This window comes from Vitis vinifera, chromosome 5, assembly GCF_030704535.1.
Source record: "Vitis vinifera cultivar Pinot Noir 40024 chromosome 5, ASM3070453v1".
NCBI lineage: Eukaryota > Viridiplantae > Streptophyta > Magnoliopsida > Vitales > Vitaceae > Vitis > Vitis vinifera.
In genome coordinates this window covers 25347024-25369476 of record NC_081809.1, presented here as the reverse complement: position 1 = coordinate 25369476, position 22453 = coordinate 25347024, and the positions used below count along the sequence as shown (strand labels likewise).

Genomic DNA, 22453 nt, shown 5'->3' with positions numbered 1-22453 from the left:
TTTTCAATTCATATATTCTGATAATAGAATGCCTGGGGAGGAAGCCCTTGGTGATATGGGCTCAATCCTGGTACTGAGGATATGGATTATATGACCATTTTTTGATCCAATTTGCTTGCATACAAATAATGTTGGTAAGCTTTGGTTGGCATTTATTTGTTTCCTCTAGGGTGCAGCTTGGGCGGGTCTTTCCCATGGCCAAGTCGAAGTTTGGGTTGGTGTGGACAAGGTTTAAACGGATTATTGCTAATCTTGTGATTAGGGTTTAAGGTGTTTTCTTTCGCTTGACCTTAATCCAAGGTTTTGATTGTTGTGGACAAGGTTTGGATGAGTTAGGGCCGGAATTGAATTTGATTGGCTTGGACAAGGTTTGAATGAGTTAAGGCTACATTTGATTGATGAGGGGTAGCGGTCTGGTTTTGGGTTTGCTCTCTAATGGTCATCAGTTCCAATCCCCTGAAGGTCATTGGAGGATTTACTCGCGTCTTAACTTTAGGGTTTTGTGGGATTAGTCAAGGTGCACGTAGGCTAGCATGGACACATGGTTATAGAAAAAAAAAAAAAACAAAAGATATATGTTATGGATATGATATTCTAATTAGCTTAAAATGTTTGATAGGCATGGTTGGATTGAATCCTTCATTTTCTTTAATCTTTAAAAGTTAAGTCTTATATCGCATTGGATTGTTTTTTATTTAGAAAAAATGAAAATTCTCTTATATTTAATGAAATTCATGATTTTAATCATAAATTTAATTTATAATAAAATAATTTTATTTTGTAAAATGAGTATATAAAAAATTAAAAAATTGATGAAAAATAAATTTGTAATACATGAAATATACATATTCCATATCTTAATATAAGATTAATATATATTATATAGAAGAAATGAAAAAAAAATGTATTATCCTATCTAATGTTTGGATAGATATAGGACATGATAAGTGATGAGATAATATATATATATATATATATATATATATATATATATTTATCATATTTTATGTTATATTTGATTAACCAAACATGACTTAAGTAAGTTAAGATTGGAATTGAATTAGAGAAATACTAATGCAAAAATGTTTAGTGTGATTGAAAGGTGCTTGAATGTGCATATGTTATTTAGACGGTACTTTTAAAATTATATTATTTGTTCTTTTATTTAAAATTTTAAAAATTATAAAATGATAAAGAATTGTTTTTAAAAATTATATAAAATTGATTGAAAGGTGCTGTGCATATGTTATTTATACGTTACTTTTAAAATTATATTATTTATTCTTTTATTTAAAATTTTAAAAATTATAAAATGATAAAGAATTGTTTTTAAAAATTATATAAAATTGTTTTTAAAAATCAATTTTATAAATTTTAAATTTGAAGGAGCAATTTTTTTTATATATTTCAAAATTTTAAAATTTATTATCTTTTTAAAATTAGTTTTTAAGAGTTTTTTTTTTTTATTTTATATATAATTTATTATTATTTTATTTATAAGTAATTATATAAATGTATAATTATGTGGTTGTTTTAAAAATATTTTTAATTTAAGAACTCAAAAATTTTATTATATACTTATACTTGATAAAATTACAAAATTGAAATTTTAAATTATATTTTTTTTATTATATAAATTTCATAAAAAAATAAAAAATAGAAAATGTCCCCATTAATTTTTTACTTATTACAAATTTCATCAAATACTTGATAGAATTATAAAATTGAAAATAAAAAATTCCCCAATAAATTTATACTTATTACAAATATCTTAATTCTTGTTTTTAATTGGAAATCAATAGATGTTGAAAGTTGAAACGCCATCCTAAACCTCTCCTCTGCCTTAAACCCTAGCCCTAGCAATATCTCTCTTTAAATTCTGTCATTCTCTCTCTGGATTTTGCGAGAAAAGATGGAGTTCTATGGAACGGATTGGGAATCGTTGTTTTCACGTATAGAGGAGGGAGAGGAGGAGCTGAAATGCAAAAGGAGGTCACAATTTCCTAATCTTCCTCGAAATCTGTTTTTGTATTCGACTTTGTTTGTTTGAATGTTTTTGCAACTTTCTTTCTGGATTCGCGTGCATTTGTTTCATTGTGTTCACAATTTGATTTTTTTTTGTGTGAAACATCATGGTTGTATTCGAATTCATTTGTTTGAATTTTTTTGCATTTTCTTTTTTAAATATTTGAATTAATTTGTTTGAATATCTTTGCAATTTTATTTCCTGTATTCCAACTTATCTTTTGAATGTGGTTGCAATTTGATTTTTATATTTCATGGGTGCCGTCACCAAATTGCGTTGTGGAGATAGGTAGTTTTAGATGGAGAGATGGGAAAGGTACAAAAATTTAGCATTTTGCGAGTATCTTAGTTGCTGGTGAGATATCTCATATTGATTATTGCCTTGTATATATAAGATCACAAGTGAAAAACTGGGTTAATGAAAATGACTAGCAATGGTGATATCTTGATATGTTGAAACAAGTATGGTTGGTATCGGTATACATTTGCAAATGTGTAAGCGATAAATAGTGTGATGTGATAATAAGTAGTGATGCATTAATTATTTGTATCCAACGGCAGTGAGATTTTGTTAATCACGTTGAGAGATTTAAACTTGTCCTGACTCCTGAGATATCAATTGGTATGTAGTTGGGTTGGGGGCAATTGATATGAACTGAGATCAACACCTAAGAACATTGTATAGGACATATGTGATTTGATTGTGTGGATTAGTTGTTGGCTTAGGAGAACAAAATAGACAATGAGCATAAAAAGAAACTCAAAGATTAGGCCAATATTTTAAAACAGGGAAGAAACAATCTGAGTGGCTTGGTATGTAAAAAGGTTTGGCCTGTCTCAGTGAAAAGTACACTGGACCTTGACACAAGAAAAAGTTAGGGACATTGAATATAAAAAGGAAAATCTCCTTAACACAGATCCTATTTGAAATGGATCTTACACCATCCCTAATTGAAAAATGAATGTATTAATCAAATCCATGAAGTACTAGGAGACTGCTGTCCACAACACCAGTGCAGCCATGTTACTACAACATTGGTGTCCCATCCATGGAAGTTTTCCCTAGAGAACTCCACAAACATTTTCCAAGCTTTATTCCTCAAGGCTACATTCCCAAGGTCCAAACCCATTTTGTTCTTTGTAGTATAGACTTTATTTCACCCTACCATGATCTCTACTCCCTTCAGCAAAACCCAACCTCATAAAATATTGCTTCATTCTCTCTATCATAGAGGGACATTAACTGAAGTCTTGAATGTTTTTGTTTTGATAGGTAAACAATCAAATATATTAGAAAAGGCTAAAAAAGCCGCATGTATATAGGGGGTATACAGAACAGCCCCAAAAGAGGTTGGAAAAACAACAAAAAAAGGGTAACAGCCTCACCCACCCTCAAGTGGTCCCAAGCCACTCCAAAAAACCTAACAGTGAGTAGGTTTCCTCACCAATGTACACCTTAGCCCAACTCCACAAGTTACATACAAAAGAATACTTGAATTTCTGAATATCTAAAGACCCTCCCCTGAATACTATCCTATTCCTTTCCTTTCAAACCGTCCAAAAAATGCACAGCGGTATGGACTTCCATATTTTTTTTCTTTTTTTTCCCACAAAAGAACCCCTCCAGCTAAGAAGCACCTCTATAACCGACTCTGGGAACACCCACTGAACTCCAACAATGACAAGGGTAATCTCCCAAATAGTTTTAACCACTGTACAATGTAAGAGAATATGATTCGCATTTTCCTCTTCGCAGCCGCATAAATAACACCGATTAGGGAGCTGCCATCCCCTTTTTTGAAGCTTATCCAAAGTGAGGATCTTCCCCCACGTTGCCTCCCAAGCAAAAAAAGACACTTTTGTTGGAACCTTGTCCATCCAAATGCGTCTATTCGGAAAAGCACCAATTGAGTAGCCACTCAAACTTTTGTAGGCCCCCTTGGCCCCAAAGACGCCGTTGCCTTCCCGCTTCCATCTCACTGAGTCCTCTTCCTGAGAAATCCTGAAATCCTTCAGAAGATTCAGCATTTCTCCTATCTGATCTATCTCCCAATCATTGAAATCTCTAGCCAGACTGAGATTCCAACCTCCTTGACCCGGACTAGAATCCCACACTTCGCAAACTTTGGCATTCTTATGACCCGCCAAAGTAAACAACTGAGGAAAAGATTGAGAAAGCGCCTCATTGCCACACCACTTATCCATTCAAAACAAAACTCTATTCCCCTTCCCAACCTTAAGGTCCATGCTCTCCCAACACCAATCAGCCTCCTTCATTATCTCCTTCCACAACCCCACCCCATAAGGCCCACAAACTTCCTTAGTCCTCCACCCACATCCCTCTTGACCATATTTCACCCCTATCGCCTTTTTCCATAGGTTATCCTTCTCATAGGCATATCTCCAAACCCATTTGCCCAACAGTGTTTTGTTCAACAAATCTATCTTTCGGATGCCTAATCCCCCCTCCTCCTTAGGGCTGCAAACCACTTGCCAATTAATCAAATGAACTTTCCCCTCCACACTTCCTCCCCCCCACAAGAAATCTCTTTGGATTTTTTCAATCCTTTTTGCCACAGCCTTAGGAATGCGAATAAGTGAAAGGAGGTAGATGGGTATGCTGGCCAAAGTGCTCTTAATAAGAGTAATGCTACCCCCCTTCGATATATATTGCCTTTTCCACTGGGCAAGTCTTCTTCTCATTCTCTCTTCCACCCCATCCCAAGAAGAAGAGGTTTTATGATTGGCTCCAAGGGGCAGCCCCAAATAAACAGTGGGTAAAGCCCCCAATTTACAACCTAGCTCAGCCGCCAACTCCTCCATCTCATCCACTTCCCCCACCGGAATAAGGACACTCTTAGCCAGATTAATTCTCAAGCCGGAGGCAGCCTCAAACCACACCAAAATCCAGCTTAGATTGGACAGTTGCTCTCTTCTAGCTTTGCAGAAAATTAGAGTGTCGTCAGCAAAGAGGAGGTGCGAAACAGTCAGCTCTTCCCCCTCTCTCCCCCGCATCCTACAGCCTGAAATAAAGCCCCCTTCACCAGCTCGTCTAATCATGGTGCTAAGCACTTCCATACCCAATACAAAAAGATAAGGAGAGAGGGGGTCTCCTTGCCGCAACCCCTTTGAATTCGAAAAGAAGCCAGTTGGAACCCCATTGATTAATATAGAGAATTTGGCGGTAGAAATACACCACCTCATCCAATCCATCCACCGAGACCCAAATCCCATCTTCCGAAGCACCTTCATAAGGAAGTTCCAATTGATACTATCATAAGCTTTTTCGATGTCCAACTTACATATCAACCCTTTCTCTTTTCTTTTATACCAATAATCAATCACCTCATTAGCTACTAGAGAAGCATCCAAAATCTGTCTCCCTCTCACAAAGGCATTTTGGTCAACTGAGACCACCCTATCCAGCACTTTCTTTAGCCTATTTGCTAGGACTTTGGCTAAAAGTTTATACAAACTCCCAAGCAAACTGATTGGCCTAAAGTCCCCCAAGTCATCAGCTCCTCCTTTCTTGGGAATAAGGACCAAGAAGGTGGTATTAAGAGACTTGGCAAAGGATCCATACTCAAAGAATTCCTTAAACAAGTCCATCACCTCCTCCTTCACCAAATCCCAGCAGTCTTGCCAAAAGGCCATTGTGAACCCGTCCGGGCCTGGAGCTTTGTCTCCCCTCATCTCCATTAGTGCAAAATGAATTTCCTCCTCAGAGAAAGGCACCTCCAAATTTTCAGCTTCCCGGGAATTAAGATGTTTGAGCTGCAGGCCCTCAATATCCGCTCTCCACCCCGGCTCCTCTGAGAGTAACTTCTGAAAAGCATTCACTATCCCCTCTCTCACCTCTTGATCCTCGGTCAGCATCTCCCCATTAATTGTAATCCTGTCCAAAGAATTATTCCTACGATGGGCATTGGCCATACGATGAAAATAACCGGTATTCCTATCCCCTTCCTTTAGCCACAGCTCCCTAGATTTCTGCCTCCAATGAATTTCCTCCATTAGCACCCATTTATGAAATGCATCCTTGGCTTCTTTTTTCTGCTCAGCTTCAGCTATGGACAGACTCCTCTCACTTTCCACTCCATCCCAGTACTCCAGCTGCTGAAGGGCAGAATTTTTATTGACTTCCACCCTTCCAAACACCTCCCTATTCCAAACTTTAATATTTTGTTTCACAACCTTCATCTTGTAGGCCAATCTGAAGCTGGCCCTACCTCTTGCCTCAATCCCTTGCCACCACCCCCGGAGAAGACCCTTAAAGTCGTCCACTTTCAGCCGCATATTCTCGAATCTAAACGGAGTTGGGCCCCTCCTTAACCCCCCACCCATCAATAAAATAGGAAAGTGGTCGGAAGTGGGTCTATGCATTCTGCATTGGGCTACCCCACTGAACATATCTAGCCACTGCTGAGTCACCAAAAACCTATCTAGTCTTGCCCAGGATTGGTTATTCCTTCCCCCACTCCAAGTGGCAATACCCCCTTGCATAGGAAGATCAATGAGCTCTAAGTCATCCACAGTTTGGGCAAAACTTCTCATGGCCCTCAACAACCTTCCCTGTCTACTCCTTTCACTCTGGGACAAGATGACATTGAAATCCCCCCCTAAACACCATGGCTCTTCCCACAAGCTTCTAATTGCCCCTAGCTCTTCCCACAGACAATCCCTGTCTTCTTTGGGGAAAGGACCATACACCCCAGTAAATATCCATGTCATCCCATTTTTCACATTCCTAATCCTACACAAGACTGAGAATTTCCCCACCTCTGTCTCCATCACCTCCAGAGACCTCTTATCCCAACACACCAGAATCCCTCCCGCAGTGCCCAGAGCATCTAAAGCCTCCCAATTTGCCCACCTACCAGAACCCAAGCTTCTCACCACGCCCTCCGACAATGTCTGTATTTTGGTCTCCTGAAGACAAAAAAGATCCACCCTCTGACTTCTGATCACTGCCTTAATGACTCTTCTTTTGGTGCTGTCATTGGCCCCACGGACATTCCAACTCAGTATTCGTAGCTTCATTTAAATTCCATAATTTGGCACCCCCTTACTTGCCCCCCAACATTTTGCTTCTTCCCCCCTTCATAGTTAATGGAGCACTCTAATCTTTTCAACTCCCTCTCAAATTTGGATTTCTCCAGAATGTTCTTGCTATGGACTCTTTCCCTTCTCTTCCGAATTTTAACCAAAAATTCCATAATGTCCTTCTCCAATCCTTCTGTCGAAAACCCCAGGAAATTACTGAACTTGGCCAAATCGCTGTTCTCCCAGCTAAGCTCCCCCCCTGCCTTATTTACTCGTGGCACTATTTGATCAGAGCCCAAATCCTTTCCAATATCAACAGTGCTGCTTTTGCTAACCTCCACCAAATCCCAACATTCTCCAGCTTCTCTCAATGGGGACTCCAATCCCATGATCATTTGGAGCGGATTTTCATCCTCATCACGCTTCTTTCCAGGCCCAGAAAGGTCGCAAAACTCCCCCACTGGAGTCCGACCAAAAAGAAAAGAAGGGGAAAGAGGAGGCTCAGGGATTAAGCAATCGGGCTGAACGTACCTCTTTGCTTCCTCTACAAGGGCGAGATCAGTCTTCGTTTGCTCTGTGTGGAAGGACTCTGCCTCTCTCAGCCTCCGCAGCCCATCCTTTTCCCAAAACAGAGAACATTCATAGATTGGGCTTCCCGCGCTTGGGCCGCAGCTTTGGGCCTCAACAAGATGGTCACTTGGCTCCCTCATTGGCCTTTGACCATCTGCTACCAGACCTATGTCCACCGTGGGCTTCCAGGCCTTAATCCGTCTGGAATCCACCTTCTCCTTTTGCCCAAAAGAGACCACAGAGGAAGAAGATGGGCTTAAACCCTCCGACCCACGAGGCTTCACCACAAAGCCCATCTCTGAAGGCCCACTCTGCATGATCCCCACGCCCTTGGGCCTTAGTTGCAGCGCACCCAACCCACGAGAGCACTCCGTGGACCGCCCCGACCCAGGAGTCAATCTTCGCGTCCCATCCACAGTCTGCAACTGCTCCTCGAGCCTCGAGCCTCCCTCGGCCTCCCTCACGCGCTTTCCCTCGCGTGGCTGTAACTCACCCTCAACCTCTCCATCTGCTCCGACGCCCTCAACCTCTTCATCTGCTCCGATGGGTTTACCTTTCTCGACGGTCGACGTCACTCGCATCGTCGGCCTCGTCTCCCACCACAAAGAAAGGGAATAGCACAGATTCTCAACCCATATTTCCACCATTTTAGGGATTTTCCCTCCATTTATCCTTACCCGAATTCTAGCCCACTGTAGCTCCTCCTTCCTCTCCGTTTTCTCATCTATATCCACAAAACCCCCACACCCCTTTCCTATCTTGCTCAGAATGTCTCGACTCCATAGAGAAATGGGAAGACCCACAATCCTTACCCAGGCCTCTCCTTCTTTCTCTTCCTCCGACAAACATCCCGTCCTTTGGCTCCATTTTTCCAGTCGCATGACGAAGCCGCTGACCTCTATTTCCCCATCAGCTAGGGCTTTCTCGGCTTCTTTTACCATCTCAAATTCCAATAATACCTTTCCGTCGTTCAATTTGGCCAAGCCTAAATTGCCCTTTAATCCCCACACTTTTGACATTTGGGTCCCCCAGCTCCTTAAATCTTCCCCCTCTCCGTGCCTTAGGGTCCAGCAACCGACAAGGCACTGGTTCAACTTCTCCAAATTCGCACTTATAGCTCCGTTATCCACTTTCACCCTAACCACCTCGTCTCCGGTGCTGCATTTTTGCTTGACCACCTCCGCAAAGGGTTTTCCCAACATGGGTACCCAAAATTTGTCCTTGTCCTCTTGTCTCGCTTGCCCGCCTGGGCTAGACTCCATCTCACGCAGCGCCTCCGCCAAGAGGACCCAACCTCCTTTTGCTCCTCTGCCTTTGGGGACAAAGATACTGAACCTGTTCTTTGCCCTATCAATAACCCCCAATCGAAGGAAACATCCCCCCTTATTTTCGCCTCGTACTAAGGAGAAAAATCTCCCCTTCTCTTGCCAGCGTTTCTCCCAATAGCCAGTTCTCATGTCCTTTGAACAAGAGACCAAGCCTTCAATGAGCGGCCCTAAACTTGCCGGCCCCAACTTGATCCAAGAGGAAACATCTCCCTTTCTTTCCACTATAAAGATTTGCATCCTGCCCTTCTTCTTCTCTGTCTCGACCAGAAAAGTCTTGGATTCTATCCCAAAACTCCTTTTCCTACCCCCTGACTGGAGATGAGTCGCTGAGTCCCCATTCGCACCTTGGGACCAGCTTTCTTCTCCATCGTTCTCACACACTCTCTCACTAGGTCTTTCTCTCTCTTCCATTTCAACATTGATGAATCAAGATAACTGAAGTCTTGAATGTTGACAAGTCTTATGTGGGGATATGAACCAAAGAAGATTGAATTAAAATATTACTCCTAATTACACCTTATGGGGGCACAGATGCAGGTTTAGCATAGCCTCAACCTGACATATAACATATTTTCTTGAATTGGTTGTCAATTTGGTTTGTAATTTATTCATGATATTTCCTTTTTGGTTTTTGCTCATAAATAAAAACTGTCATCTAAATTTCATGCAGGTGGTTGATGGGAATCCATGAAACATCCAAATCTAAAAGAAGGCAGTTAAAAGTATCAAAGTTCATAAAAAATTGGTAAGTGGGTTAACTGGTTAATTTCTTTTGTAATTGTACACTAATAGCTTGAAAGATGTTGGGATATCTGTTGTCTGTATTCCTATTAAAGCTATATGCCCTCTCTCTCTCTCTCACACACACACACACACATGTAGAATGGTCTTTGTTGCCCTGGGGCTTAGGCCTATTTTAAAAGGAAGGTAGTGAGGTATTTGTAATCATGTAATACATATTACAAAAATAAATAGATAAGAGTGTTGAAGAGAATTTCTCGTAGAACAACAGAATAGAAGAAACTAATATTATCATCCTGTTTCTTCTGGTGTTCCTGTTTCTATTGCCATGTACTAGCATCAGGTTAATTCAGCAATTTATCGATATCCACTGATATAAAACATGTAAATTTGTATATGAGATATAGAATCCATATGTTTTCCCTTTAACTAAACTTGTAATAGAAACTGAAAAAGGGCCACTATGCAGTGAGGTCTTGCTAAATTTGGTTCCTAGGAAAGGTGACCTGGATATGGTCCTAACCCTGGCATTTGTGCATGAAATGGTTGTGATTAAGAATCAAATCTGTGCAATTTGCACTCTCAATGTAGAAAATTACGAGAAAATAAAAACAAATCTTATTACTCATATATCGGCTTTGGTAATTGGTTGGGTTCTTGTTGTGGGTGAGTGTTGTTGTTTTCTGGAGCCCTTCCTTTCTTTTGGTTGAGCCTTAAGATGACTGTTGTATACTTCCGGTGCATTTTGAGGCACTCTATTGGTGTTTCCTTTTATTTATTTTTCCTCCTGCAAAGCAAGAACATTAATGTGGAAGTTGAGGTAGCAGCATGAATGGTAACTTGCTTTTCTAAGATCTTCTTGTTATAGTATGTGTTCCCCCTACCAAAATGCAGATAACATCAACCCCTCAAAAGTTCTACACCTTCTTGTAAACCCTTGTCAAGTACGTCTCTTGTGAGTCTCATCATGCAGGCTATTCCTTTTCAATGCACTTCCAAAAACCTTAAAATGTGGGCTTCAAATCCCAGGTGCTGTAATCTTCAACCTTTAAATGTTAAGGTTTTCAAACAATTTTTTGGTCTCTTTCCTGCTATCTTCAGAAAAGCTCCTCCAGTTTTGTCTAATTTAAGAGAAGACTGAGAAGTCTATGCTTGCTATTCTATCCAAATATTGTTTTCATTCTCCCCACCACTAGGCTGTACTGAGCTAAACAATTCATGTTGGGTTTGGCTAGGACCTAGGTAGAGTGTTTTTACTCTCAATAACAAGCTTTGGTTGACCATGTTTACTCTCAATAACAAGCTTTGGTGACCATGCGCTTACTAACAGACCTGCATTGCAGCCCTAGCTCCTTAACAACACCAGTTTTTGAAGATGGTTGGTGCAGGCTAACACAAGTAGAATACGGATCTCACTGAGAGCAAGCCACTGGAATCTAATACTGGACCTGTTGGTCAGAGAGGAATCGAACTAATAGACAACTGAAACTACAACTAGCCTAGGATCTCATCAATTTCAACCTCATTACAGCTATATGCCTGAAATTTAAATTTATGAAATTCTAGCATCACTGTGAAGAAAAAAAAAACTAACAATTGAGACCAACCCTCCATGATCAGGTCAAAAAGGAGGAAAGGCAAGATGCCAAAGATTCTTCACCAATCAAGCTTGAACTTGTGTTTAAATAGACAAAGTCCTGGTCAATCTGTGTGCTAATATTTTCAAGGAGTGGCAAATTAATGTAGTCTTTGTAAAGTTAGTGAAGAAGTATAAAATGACATTCTAATCCTTGTGATAGAACCAAAAAATTGTGGGACAAATTATTAGCAATTTTTGAGCTGCAGTGGGTTTTCCCTTATTCAGTGAAAGTATCTCCTATTGGGATGAAGGTTCAGGGCTTGAATAAGGTGCGGAAGAAAGCATGGTGAAAGGCTCCCTTTTGCTTGTTTTGGTGCATATGGAGGGAGTGTTATGGCCACAATTTCAATGAGGAAGAGCTTCTGATCAGAAATTGAAAACAACCTTATTAAATCCCCTTCTAAATTTTTCTAGAGCTCCATTGAAATGAAAAATTCTTCATTGTTGAACTTCTTAGACAGCCTAACATGTAGATAGTTGGTTTGAGCTTGGCTGTTTTGTCTTTGTGTTTTCTGTTTCTTTTTCCCTTTTTGGTGCCTCTTGCATATACATACGTGTGTCCATTTTTGCTAGGCACTGTTTCACATATCCTTGGTTGCATATAGGAAAAAAGGAGTTGCAAATAGATGTGCTGGTTCATCAGGTGTTGATGGAAAAATCAGATACGACAGTCTGATAAAAAAAAAAAAAAAATCAGATACGACAGCTAGGGCCAGTATATATGATACTGTGGAACATTTACTATAATAAGTAGACACATTATTGAGGCATGTGTGTTGGATTTCTTCCCATTTGAATTCCTCCTGCAGCTTCTCACAATAATATAGTGCCCCCAAGGCATTCTCCTAGCTGTTACTAAGACCAAGATCTTCATGGTTCCAATATGAAATATTGTTGATGTTGGCTATGAGTAATAATAGTTGCAGTTAGGTTATTTCTTTCACGACTTTGGGTTATCAACTTGAGGTTGATGAGTTGATCTTTTAGGAAATATATTGTAACATTTTAAACTAAGGAACATGTTTGCTTTAGATTTCCCCCCTTCAACAGTCCATTGTTTTATGGAAGCTTCTCTGACATCTAAAACCTTAAACAGCTTTCATCTCTGTATTCTGCACATGATCAATAATTGTTGTCTTGATCATATGCAATTTCTCAAAATATGAACGACTAGTATAGCTAACTGCATAAGATTTATATCAATGAATCTTAGCTCTTGCGGAGGGCTTACTGCAGGCTAGGACTTTGGATCTTAGCAATTTATTTGTGGAGGGAGATCTGTAGAGATCTCATGGGTGTTTAAGTTGAAGAGAGGTTATCGGAAGGAAGTATGAGATGTAGGTCCATTAAATCCTAAATCTAGCTAGCAGCTTGGGTTGTTCCTTCTCTTGGCCCTCTCATTTACCTGATGAAGATGCAAATTGATTCGTTAAATGTCAAGCCAGGGAGATGATTTCCTTTGTAGAGGATTTTTTTTATCCCCTTTAGTTGTACATTATTGCTATATTTTGTGTATGTTATTGTTTCATCCATGATTTGTATAAATATCTTACTGCTCTTAGTTATTTCCTCTTTTTTTTAATCATCCTTTGTATTTTTAGAGGATTTCTTATCCTTTGCTTGTACTTAAAATTCATATTAACAATAGTTTGTTTTTGATTAAAAAAAGTGCTTTCCACATCCTTTTTCCCCCTTTGACTGCAATGTCTTATTGATTCTTATGATACAGCCTCTAATAAACGCAATAACTATTGTGGGTCCCATTAATGTGTAGTTTATTTTAACATATCAAATATGAAGGAGATTATATACTTGCATTGTTAGGTTTAGTGGATTTTTATTCTGTTGCATTGTACATGGTCCAGATAGGTGAACTGGGATCCTAAATTCCCTTTTTTGAAAGAATGCCTTTTGCCACTAATTCAGTGTGTAGTGCTATTTTTTCAAAGTCACAGATGACCCGTTTCTATTGCCATGTTGAACGCTTCTAATATCTCAAATTCTGAACTGACAATAAAAGTCAGTTTTCCTCATATTACAAAATGAGATCCATAACAATGGATAGATTCTATACTCATGCAATATGGTTTTCATCTTGCTCAAATGTGTGAATCATGTGGAATATAGTGATTGTGATCTTCTGCAGCTGAAATATAATTCCTTTTAGTAATAGCCAGTGAAGTAGCACACATGCTATTCTTATCAAAAAAGAAAAAGGTAGCACACATGCTATGAACATGGGAAAGCAAAAGAGGAAGTACTAATTATTAAGTAAAAATGCAAATAATACAATACTGAAGGAAGAGTATTCCTGTTGGAGACAACAAGGAAAGCAGAAAGTCCTGGGAACATATAAGCAACCACATAAGAAAATAAACTGCACAGCATAGAAGGTAGAAATGCCACTTGAACTCCTTAGTTACTCTAAAGCTGAAGCAATTGAGATTGTGGTGAGTGGAGCCTTTGGATGAGAAAAGCACTTATCCAAGAGAAAAATATCGTAAATGAGGGGGTTGATTTGTTTAAGTCTAGCTTTGGTAACACTTTCAAAATTTATTTTAGTTTTACTTTTGCTTTGAATTTAGTCTATTAGGTGTGTGCTAGGAAATTTGCTGCCTACCAAAAAAAAAAGTATGCTAGGAAATTTGCTAATTCTAGAACTGGGTTGATGTTATATCATCATGGGCTGGGCCAAAATTGTTATGGGTTTGTTAGCCACTAAATAAAAGACAAATAACTTGGAGGAAAACTATGCCCCCGAGACCTGGCTTAGATGTGATTGAGTTAGGGCGGTTTCAGGTTTGATTCCATGCAGAAAAAGGAAGGTACCTATCAAAAGTTAAAAAAAAAAAAAAAATGGTGAAAAAAGTATAAAAGTTTACACACACAAACTACATTGCAATATAGAAGAACTTGGCTTTTTAAGAGAACAAATTTTAGTGTTTTTCTTCTTTGTTTCGCTTCTTTTTCTTCTTTAGGCTCGAGTTCCCTAGGTGCATAACTCATGGATTTCAACCCACTCTTGTTGAAAATTGCAGGAATCCATAAAAAGCTTTTGATTTTGCAAAATTTCAATTGTAGGTCTGACTCTTCTTGAGTTCATTGGTAAGGATGTTGCAGAAATTCATCAATAATGATGTTGATGCCCTTCCAATGACCACTGATAATTTTCTAGGGAAGGAGGGCTGGCTGAATCTTTTCCTTTGCCTCTGCTATACAAGTGATGATGACCCAAATGCATTCAAGTCAGGTGTTTGCCAAAACCCCCACAAAATTGTCTTGGTACCATGGATTTACCTTCTTCATTCATGAAGGCAGATAAAAAAGATTCTTGATTTGTCTGTATGATATAAGAATTATGGATGAATTGTGTTTTCTACCCTTTTGATGTGGATTATTTTAATTATATCTGAACAGCTGATTTAGATGTTCCCTAATTTCATCTTGAGGATGGTTGTGTGCAATTTAATTTTGACTTAATTCTGACCCTTGCATGCTATTTAGAAACAATAATTAATAATATCCATTATTGAAATATTTTTATATTAATATTTATCAGCAAAGTTTGTACATTATTCAGATTCGTCTTCTTCATTATAAATGAATTGAGTCCAATTTAAATTTGAATTGATTTTTAAATTTAACTTTTGACTTGACTTTCCAACACTACCTAATATATTTATTCTATAAAATAAAACACTACATATTATGATTTATCTGTAAAATTTTGGATTATCCTTATTCAACTATGACTGATGGTTTTGGTGCCTGCAGGTCATTGTCTGAATCATTGCTCCGGGAGGATGATGTAAGTTATTTCCTTTGTTTTAAGAAAATAAAAATATTAGTGGAATGGTTAAAAGGCTAGGATGGGTACTTATGCTGTATATAGATGATTCCGTCTAAACTTTAAAATGATAATAGCAAATTAGCAATATATCCCACTTTAGTTGTAAATGCAAAAATTTTACCATTTGTTGTTTAGATATAACATGTCTGGCTGTGATATCTTGATAATAATTTCACAAGAGACCTTGATTTGTGTATCATAGTTTTCTGGTCAGGGTAATTTTGGGCATTGCAGTGATGACATAAGTCTATATTAAATATTGGTACAATGGAGGTGAAGAATTTTGAAAAATAACATTAAGTTCTTTTTCCTCATTCTATCCCATGCCCATTTGATGAGAACCCCTTGTCATCTTCTACTTTGTATTACCTGTGAAATTTGAAAATACTTGTTGGTTTCATACAACAATTATGTTATCCTGTAAAACCTTAAGAATCAACCTCTCAATCCCTTAACATCTTAACATTCTCTTCACTGCTTCTATGTTTGTGGACTTTGGCTCTTTGCTTTTGGTTTTCCTCTACCTTGCCTCTACTTTAGGTGCCTCTAACTTGCCTGTAGATCAAAGCTTGATCAAGAAATGGCTTCCTTTTTCAATTCTTACACATACCAACCATATTTTTACATGTAATCTTTTATTAAAAAGTACAAGGGGGCATAATCCATTTGTACACAGTTAAATATCAACATTCGGAGAAAGAAGTTTCTCTATTGGACAAGTTTATTGGGTAACCTAAGGTACTCATGAAAGTAGTCCTGCCCACAGACTCAGATGAAATGCACCCAATGGATATATAGTATATGTCTTTGGTAAAATATTGGTATTGGTAGTTTTAAACTTCCTCCATCTTTCCAGCCTGGCCGCATGTATATCTTGTTAGATTTAAACAGACTCAGATGATGTTGCACATCTTAATGCTCTCCTTTTAGTTAGCCAATTTTTTCTTGTTCTTTTCAGGTATTCTATGAGACTGTTAAAAATTTTGTTGAAAAAGGCTTTGGCGCATGTAGTGCTGAAACAGAGCATCATGCAGTCCAAGATAATGAACAACAGTTTGATTTGTTTAGTATTGGAAGGGTACTTTCCAACCTGCTTGATAATATGACAAACAATGGGCTTTACCTTCTAGCTAAGATACTTACAGGAGGCTTATTGAAGTTTGACAAAACTCGCAGAAAGATGAAAAGGGTGATTAAAGAACACCTCCGAAAAGTACTTAGAAATCAGAGTACCAATAGTCACCAGATTAGTGTGTCTAAACAAATATATCAATTGCTGAAGGATCCACATAATTTTCAAGAGAATTGTCCAATTCCTTTGAGAATCACCTTCCAGTCTCATCATCCTGCAGTTACCAAGGTACTGGGAAGACTTGAGAGCATGCCTTCTCAGGCCCTGATGGCAATGCACAGGAGGCTTAGAGGCATTCCAGGCATGCTTCAGTTAAAACCTCACAGATCAGGATGGTCTCGGAAAGGTTTAATAAAACAAGTGAGGAAAACTAGTTTGAAGATGCTTTCAGATCTTGGTAATGGGGATGAGCTACAAGAACCATTGGCCAAAGCAATGGCCATTGGAGATCTATCATTGAATCTAGAATTTGGCCATCAGAATGCCTCTGCTACGGAGTTTCTTCAGTTCTCACCAGAGATAGAAGAACTGCAGAAAGATATAAGAAACGCCATTTGGTTAATTGAAAATAAAATAAGATTTCCGATGCTGAAGAACTTGCAACTTTTGCTAGATCCAAGTGCTGAAATCTCAAACGGGTCTTTGCGATTTGCAATAAAGAAACTGTTGACTGAATATCTTTTTGAGTGCAGTGATATGGACACCATTCCAAAGTCTTTATTAGATGCTATTGCTATTATTAACAGAAGCTCTCAAGGTACTCCACCTAGATTTCTTTCGAAAGAGGAAAAGGAAGAAGAGATAGAATGTGTACTGGGTGTGAGTGCTCAGATGAAGCAGATTATGTGGGACTTGCTTCCTGAGCAAGAGTTTGATGAAGACTATGCAGATGCATATGTGGAAGATTTAGAAGAAAGTGATGATGGTGGCGATGATGAGCAGATGGGACTCCCAAAGAGTTGTAGATTTGATTGCAACAATTCAAATAGCCTAGCAGAAAGTATAGGGCATACACAACTAATCGATTACAAGTCGCCTACCTCAGCAGTTAATGAAAATGTCTATTCGTCTCCATGTTGGGAATCTAAATTTCTGAACAGCCAAATAAATCAAGATGGAACTCAGTACCTAGCAGAAAGTATAGGGCATGCACAACTAGTTGATTACAAGTCACCTACCTCAGTAGTTAATGAAAATGTCTGTTCCTCTCCATGTTGGGAATCTAAATTTCTGAATAGCCCAATAAATCAAGATGGAACTCAGTACCACAGAAGTATGGTTAAAGTAGAACCAGTTGATTCCATTTCATTTGCATCTATGCCTAAAGGAAATGGTGCTGGAACTTATGCTGAGGGACAAGAATCTAAAGTTGATTCAGCAAATCCACTTGATTTTTCCCCTTTGGATTTCTCAAGCGAAGAAGCAAAATTTATGCAGGCAAGATTCATGCATAATATGCAATGTGAGAAAAGAAACAGATTCCTTGCTGTTCAAGAAATTTGTGATGAAACAAGTATGGTTGCTTACAACTTTATTGGTCATCTATTATATGAGTTTGCACAGATGGATGGCTTAGATTTGGACAGGATTGACGAATTGTATCTCAAAGGTGACAAGTCAATTCCAGAAGATTCTCAAGGTATTAAAAGTACTCTTTATTCAGCACACCTTGTTAAACTAGGAAATAAACTACAGTGGAAAAGGATTTGTGCAACTATTATTTTATCCATGGGTCTTTTCTACTCCATTTGTTTATCCACTCCATATTGTGAGATGCATATCAACATCAAAATGAAGGATGTGGGATGGATAACTAAAAGGTGCAGTGGAACTAGACCCACTCATTGTAACAATTTTTTTTGTTCTTGTTTGCAATTTTGCAAGTTAAACTGTTTTCTGGACAAGACCATCCCAGCATTTGAGAGGGAAGACAAAGTAGTCCGGTAATGTGGTGACTAGACCTATAATAACTTCCTAGAATTGCGGGAACAAAAAAAAAAAAGGGAAGGGTTCAACTATTGAGTGTGGCGCTTAAAATAAACTTCAGGACCTCCACTGCCTGCCCTCCTGGCAGTTGAGGTTGATTCATTGGGGGGCATGCACGCATGTACTATGGTGTGAAGGAGTTCTGAATCTCTCTGACATATTAAGTTTATAAAATGCTGGCAAGATTTTCCATGATGGAGAACCGCCATAAGTTTAATTAATTCATTCCAAATTATTTATGATTGCAATGAAAGACTGTGTAGCCAAATCCAAATAGATGGGATATGGTGGATTCATGCTTTTTCCATGCTGAAAAGTAGAAACTCAACAAACTGAAAATTGTGAAAAAAAGTTGGGATTTCTTCTCACATGTTGTAGTAACATCAGTTTATGCAAAAAGTCATTATAATGCAACAGTACTGTCCCACATAGGCAAGCACCAAGCATGGCTCTGAGCACCTGAGTTATGGTTCATTTACTTGGAAAACTATATAAAAGTTCTGGGGAAACTATAGACTACAGGATGATCCATCTAGCTAATTTTGATTTCAGGATTCTGGTATGACCAGTAGTCATGGAAGGAGAGAGGCCATTATTTGATTCTGTAATTTTGAAAGTGGTCTGTCTAAATTGTTTTATTGTGTAATTATGTAAATGATTTTGATAATTTGTACAGATGCAAAGACAAAGCAAACTTCCTCTGAGGATAATATGCATGGTTCAGCTGTGGTTCAGGTAGTTGAAGAGCTAATGCCTTCACTTCCTAAGAGGTATTAAAGCTTTTCCAATTGGATGCTTTGCATGTAGTATTGATTTTTCGTATTAATATGTCCATTTATATTGTCTAAGGTCTTAATTTCAAATTTCAATTAGTATGTTTTGGCGTCAAATACTTTTATCTTTTATTTTACTAGATTTGAAGTTGTGGTTAATTGAGTTCAATGTAGAGGGCGACTGACCATATTAACTGGAACATGGGACAAGGTTAAATAGACACACTTCACAGGACTTGTAGTATGGATGGTTTCTTGAAGTCATCAAACAATAATACAGTGACCATTTTAAATCTTTTTGTTAATCTACCATCATTTACATTGTCTGCTTATACTTGCAGTAAAATAGAGAAAGTGAAGGAGTTGATGGGCTTACAGTAGTTCATCATTAGCATGTTTTCATGGCTTTGCTGGGTGATACCTGACTAGCCAAGAGGAGTATCTGGAAAGGCTATTGTAGTGATCAAAGTATAATTTCCTCTCCAATCTGGTTCTGATGAGGACGTGTGGGAGATACCGTGCAAAGAGCCCAGCATCTTGGGTGTGTGAAAAAACAAACACACCCTCCTCAACATGGGAGTTGGCATGACCATTTGTTCTGAGGTCGGGGTCTGATCTCTTGCAGCTGCTTGGCTTATTATAATGACTAGAGGCCCTAATTGAAGTATCTTAAGAATGGGAAGCAGAAATGCATATTATCTTGTCTTCAGCAGTTCAAACATCTTGCATTCAAATGTGCAATTGTGTGTAGAACAATCTAGGTATCGTGAACCTGTGGGAGGTCTTCCACAAGTCAGCCAAGGTTTCCTTCACTAAGCCGACTGGAAGTGGCCCCTGTCATGTGGTTGCTGGAGGAAATGAACAAGAGGTTATCGAGAAAAGCCCATATGAACTTGTTGGACTTTTTCCATGGCTTCTCTACATCTGATATCGAAGGATCAAGCTCATTAGGAATAAGAAACTCTGCTGATGAGGTTTTGCATGTACATAACCTCATGATTTGCTTTTCTGTGTCTTTTTCTACATCCAACTTCCAAGGATCAAGCTCACTAGGAACCGCACACCTGCTGATGGTAGTGTTGCATGCACCGAAAGGTCTTATGGTGTTTGATTGTTTGATTAAGAGTGGAAAGATGGCGAGAAAATGAGAATGCTAATGAGTGGTGCCTTCTTCAAGTCCTTAACCCCTTCAAAGAACCAATTTGGTCCTAACTAGGGTTTGGTTGATAGGCTTACATTGTAAAAATGTTGGATTAGCTGGTGAATCTGTTCTGGAGGTTTTTATTCCTTGAAATTTGATCTCTGGTACTTGGTACATAGAAATCTTAAGAACCTCACACATCAAATCTGAATGATATTATTTACCATGATTCAAGTAATGGAAGTAATTACGTTTGGTTGATATTTGAAATTCTGTTTCTTATTAAACTTGAATGATATTATTCACTCTTCAGATCAAAGAGAAAATAGAACCTGTCCATACAATACCATTTTGCTTCTTCAAGATGGTTGGAGTCTCCCTACATGTCCAGGATTTAAGACTACCTCTTGCTGTAAATGCATCTGGTCTTCTGTTTTACAGGAAATATTGTTGAAAACCTTTCTGGGTACTCAATCTTTTCATCAACAACAACGGCTTCAGCAACGGCAAAGCTCAAAATCAAATTCTTTGCCTGCCATGGAGCCATGTTTTTCTCTTCAAGACTGCTCAGCAAGGTGGTAAGGCTCTCAACACCAGTATGACATTCTACAAATGGGTGGAAGCTGTCCAGGTTTCTTTTCTAACACTTTTCTATGATAAGCATTTGATATAGCGATTTACATACGAATTTTCATCTGCAAGTATAGACAATAATACATGCTCAAGCCGATGTCTCAATATCTTCCTTGACTAGTCTGCAGACTCTGCACTATGAGCCACAAAGCAAAATATGATATAGAGTTTGCAAAAGCTATACAATTGCACATTGTATCGAAAAATGCATTCAAAATAGGATATAATTGTGTTTTTCATTTTTTCTTCACGTGTATTTGAACTCTGGCAGTGTTCACTCTCTGCAAACTAAGAGAAAAACTGTACACGTTTATCCAAGCTCAGGCAGTGTCCACTCTACACAGAGAGGGAACCGTTCATGTTTACCTAAACTATGTTAGTGGCCACTGCACGCGTCGTTTCCCCGAACAGTGTCATCCTTAGTCTTTTGTTTCTTAGTCTATGGATTTCCGTCATCATTGACACCATCCTTGGTCTTCTATCTCTTAGTCCCTGGAAATCCGTCATCGCAATGCCATCTTTGGCTTTCTATTTCTTACTCCCTGGATTCTTGTCATTGCGATGTCATCTGGCCTATTTGGTGCAGCCTTCAGTTCTGCAACGTAGCTCTGAGCCATGTGTGCTGGACCCAGAGGGAGAACCTTTCCGGGCTTCGTTTTGATTCCCAGAAGCCTCGGCTAAGATAGTCTTTTTTGATCGTACATGGATATTCCAAGGAACAATATTCTCACTTAATGAACGCTTGATCACTGGTTTTGAATTCCCTTCTATCTTAATATTTCTATGTATCTTTAATTTTTTTGCTAGCATAAAACCTTCTCTAAGCCCAATAATTTTTATTAATCCAATCTTGATAAGCTATAAATGTTTTCTCATGCCATATAAGGTTTTGATCCCTATGGAGAGTCTTAAGGGCTTTGAACACGGAAGGTTTCTCGGTTATTAATAATAATAATAAAAATTCAACCTTAATCATTTTCAGAATTTTTAGAATACAATTTTTAAATACAAACATTTCCTTTTTAATATTAATTTAAACATAAAGTTTGTTTTTAATAATAAACCACTTTTATACCAACTCCTCCGTTTTGGATTGAATTACGCGCAACTTGCAGAGCCTTTGAACGCCATTATATGGAATTTGAGACTAAAGCATAATTATCTCTGCATATAAAGACGAAAGAAATGAAATCTATCTTCGATGGCATCACGTGGATTATTTGGATCCACCCATGGGGATGCAAAACTCCTGTTATACATTCAAAACACCTATTATATATCATAGACTTAAGAATGTGTTTAGTGGTGATTCTAATTTTTTTTTTAATGCAATATTTAAGTGTTAAAAAAATAAAAATACTTATTAAAATCACTATCATACACATTCTTATATTTTAGTTGTGTTTTGTAATGATAAAATACATTTTTAATATATCTAGTATTTAAATAATAAAAAAATATAAATATTAAAAAATTTAAAAACGCTTCTTAAAATCACTATCAAATGAGCTTTTCATTTAAGTGTGATTTTGGTTGGAAACACTTTAGATATTATATATATATAAAAAAGAAATTACTTCAAATGATTTTTA

At 38.0% G+C, this 22453-nt stretch overlaps 1 protein-coding gene across 3 annotated transcripts; it reads left to right on the top strand.

The window, feature by feature from the left end:
- The first annotated feature begins 1767 nt into the window (after positions 1-1767).
- Positions 1768-20498, top strand: LOC100247589 (uncharacterized). Of its 3 annotated transcripts, XM_010652369.3 has the most exons (6): positions 1775-1992; positions 9637-9711; positions 15121-15154; positions 16155-17967; positions 18991-19084; positions 19429-20498. In XM_010652369.3, the coding sequence occupies exons 1-6, from the start codon at positions 1913-1915 to the stop codon at positions 19466-19468; spliced, it is 2136 nt and encodes a 711-aa protein (XP_010650671.1). In that variant the 5' UTR covers positions 1775-1912; the 3' UTR covers positions 19469-20498. The 3 variants fall into 3 exon arrangements, with proteins under 3 accessions (XP_019075786.2, XP_010650671.1, XP_059593172.1); XM_019220241.2 differs by lacking the exons at positions 18991-19084; positions 19429-20498 and having other exon boundaries at positions 1768-1992; positions 16155-18535; XM_059737189.1 differs by lacking the exons at positions 1775-1992; positions 18991-19084; positions 19429-20498 and adding an exon at positions 14428-14596 and having other exon boundaries at positions 9639-9711; positions 16155-18535.
- Positions 20499-22453: the final 1955 nt, after the last annotated feature.

Excerpts from the sequence above, each read along its gene's own strand:
- LOC100247589 (XM_019220241.2), top strand. The coding sequence starts at position 1,913 with ATGGAGTTCTATGGAACGGATTGGGAATCGTTGTTTTCACGTATAGAG. Across the intron at positions 1,993-9,636 it reads GAGCTGAAATGCAAAAGGAG|GTGGTTGATGGGAATCCATG; the intron begins GTCACAATTTCC and ends AATTTCATGCAG. Across the intron at positions 9,712-15,120 it reads TCAAAGTTCATAAAAAATTG|GTCATTGTCTGAATCATTGC; the intron begins GTAAGTGGGTTA and ends TGGTGCCTGCAG.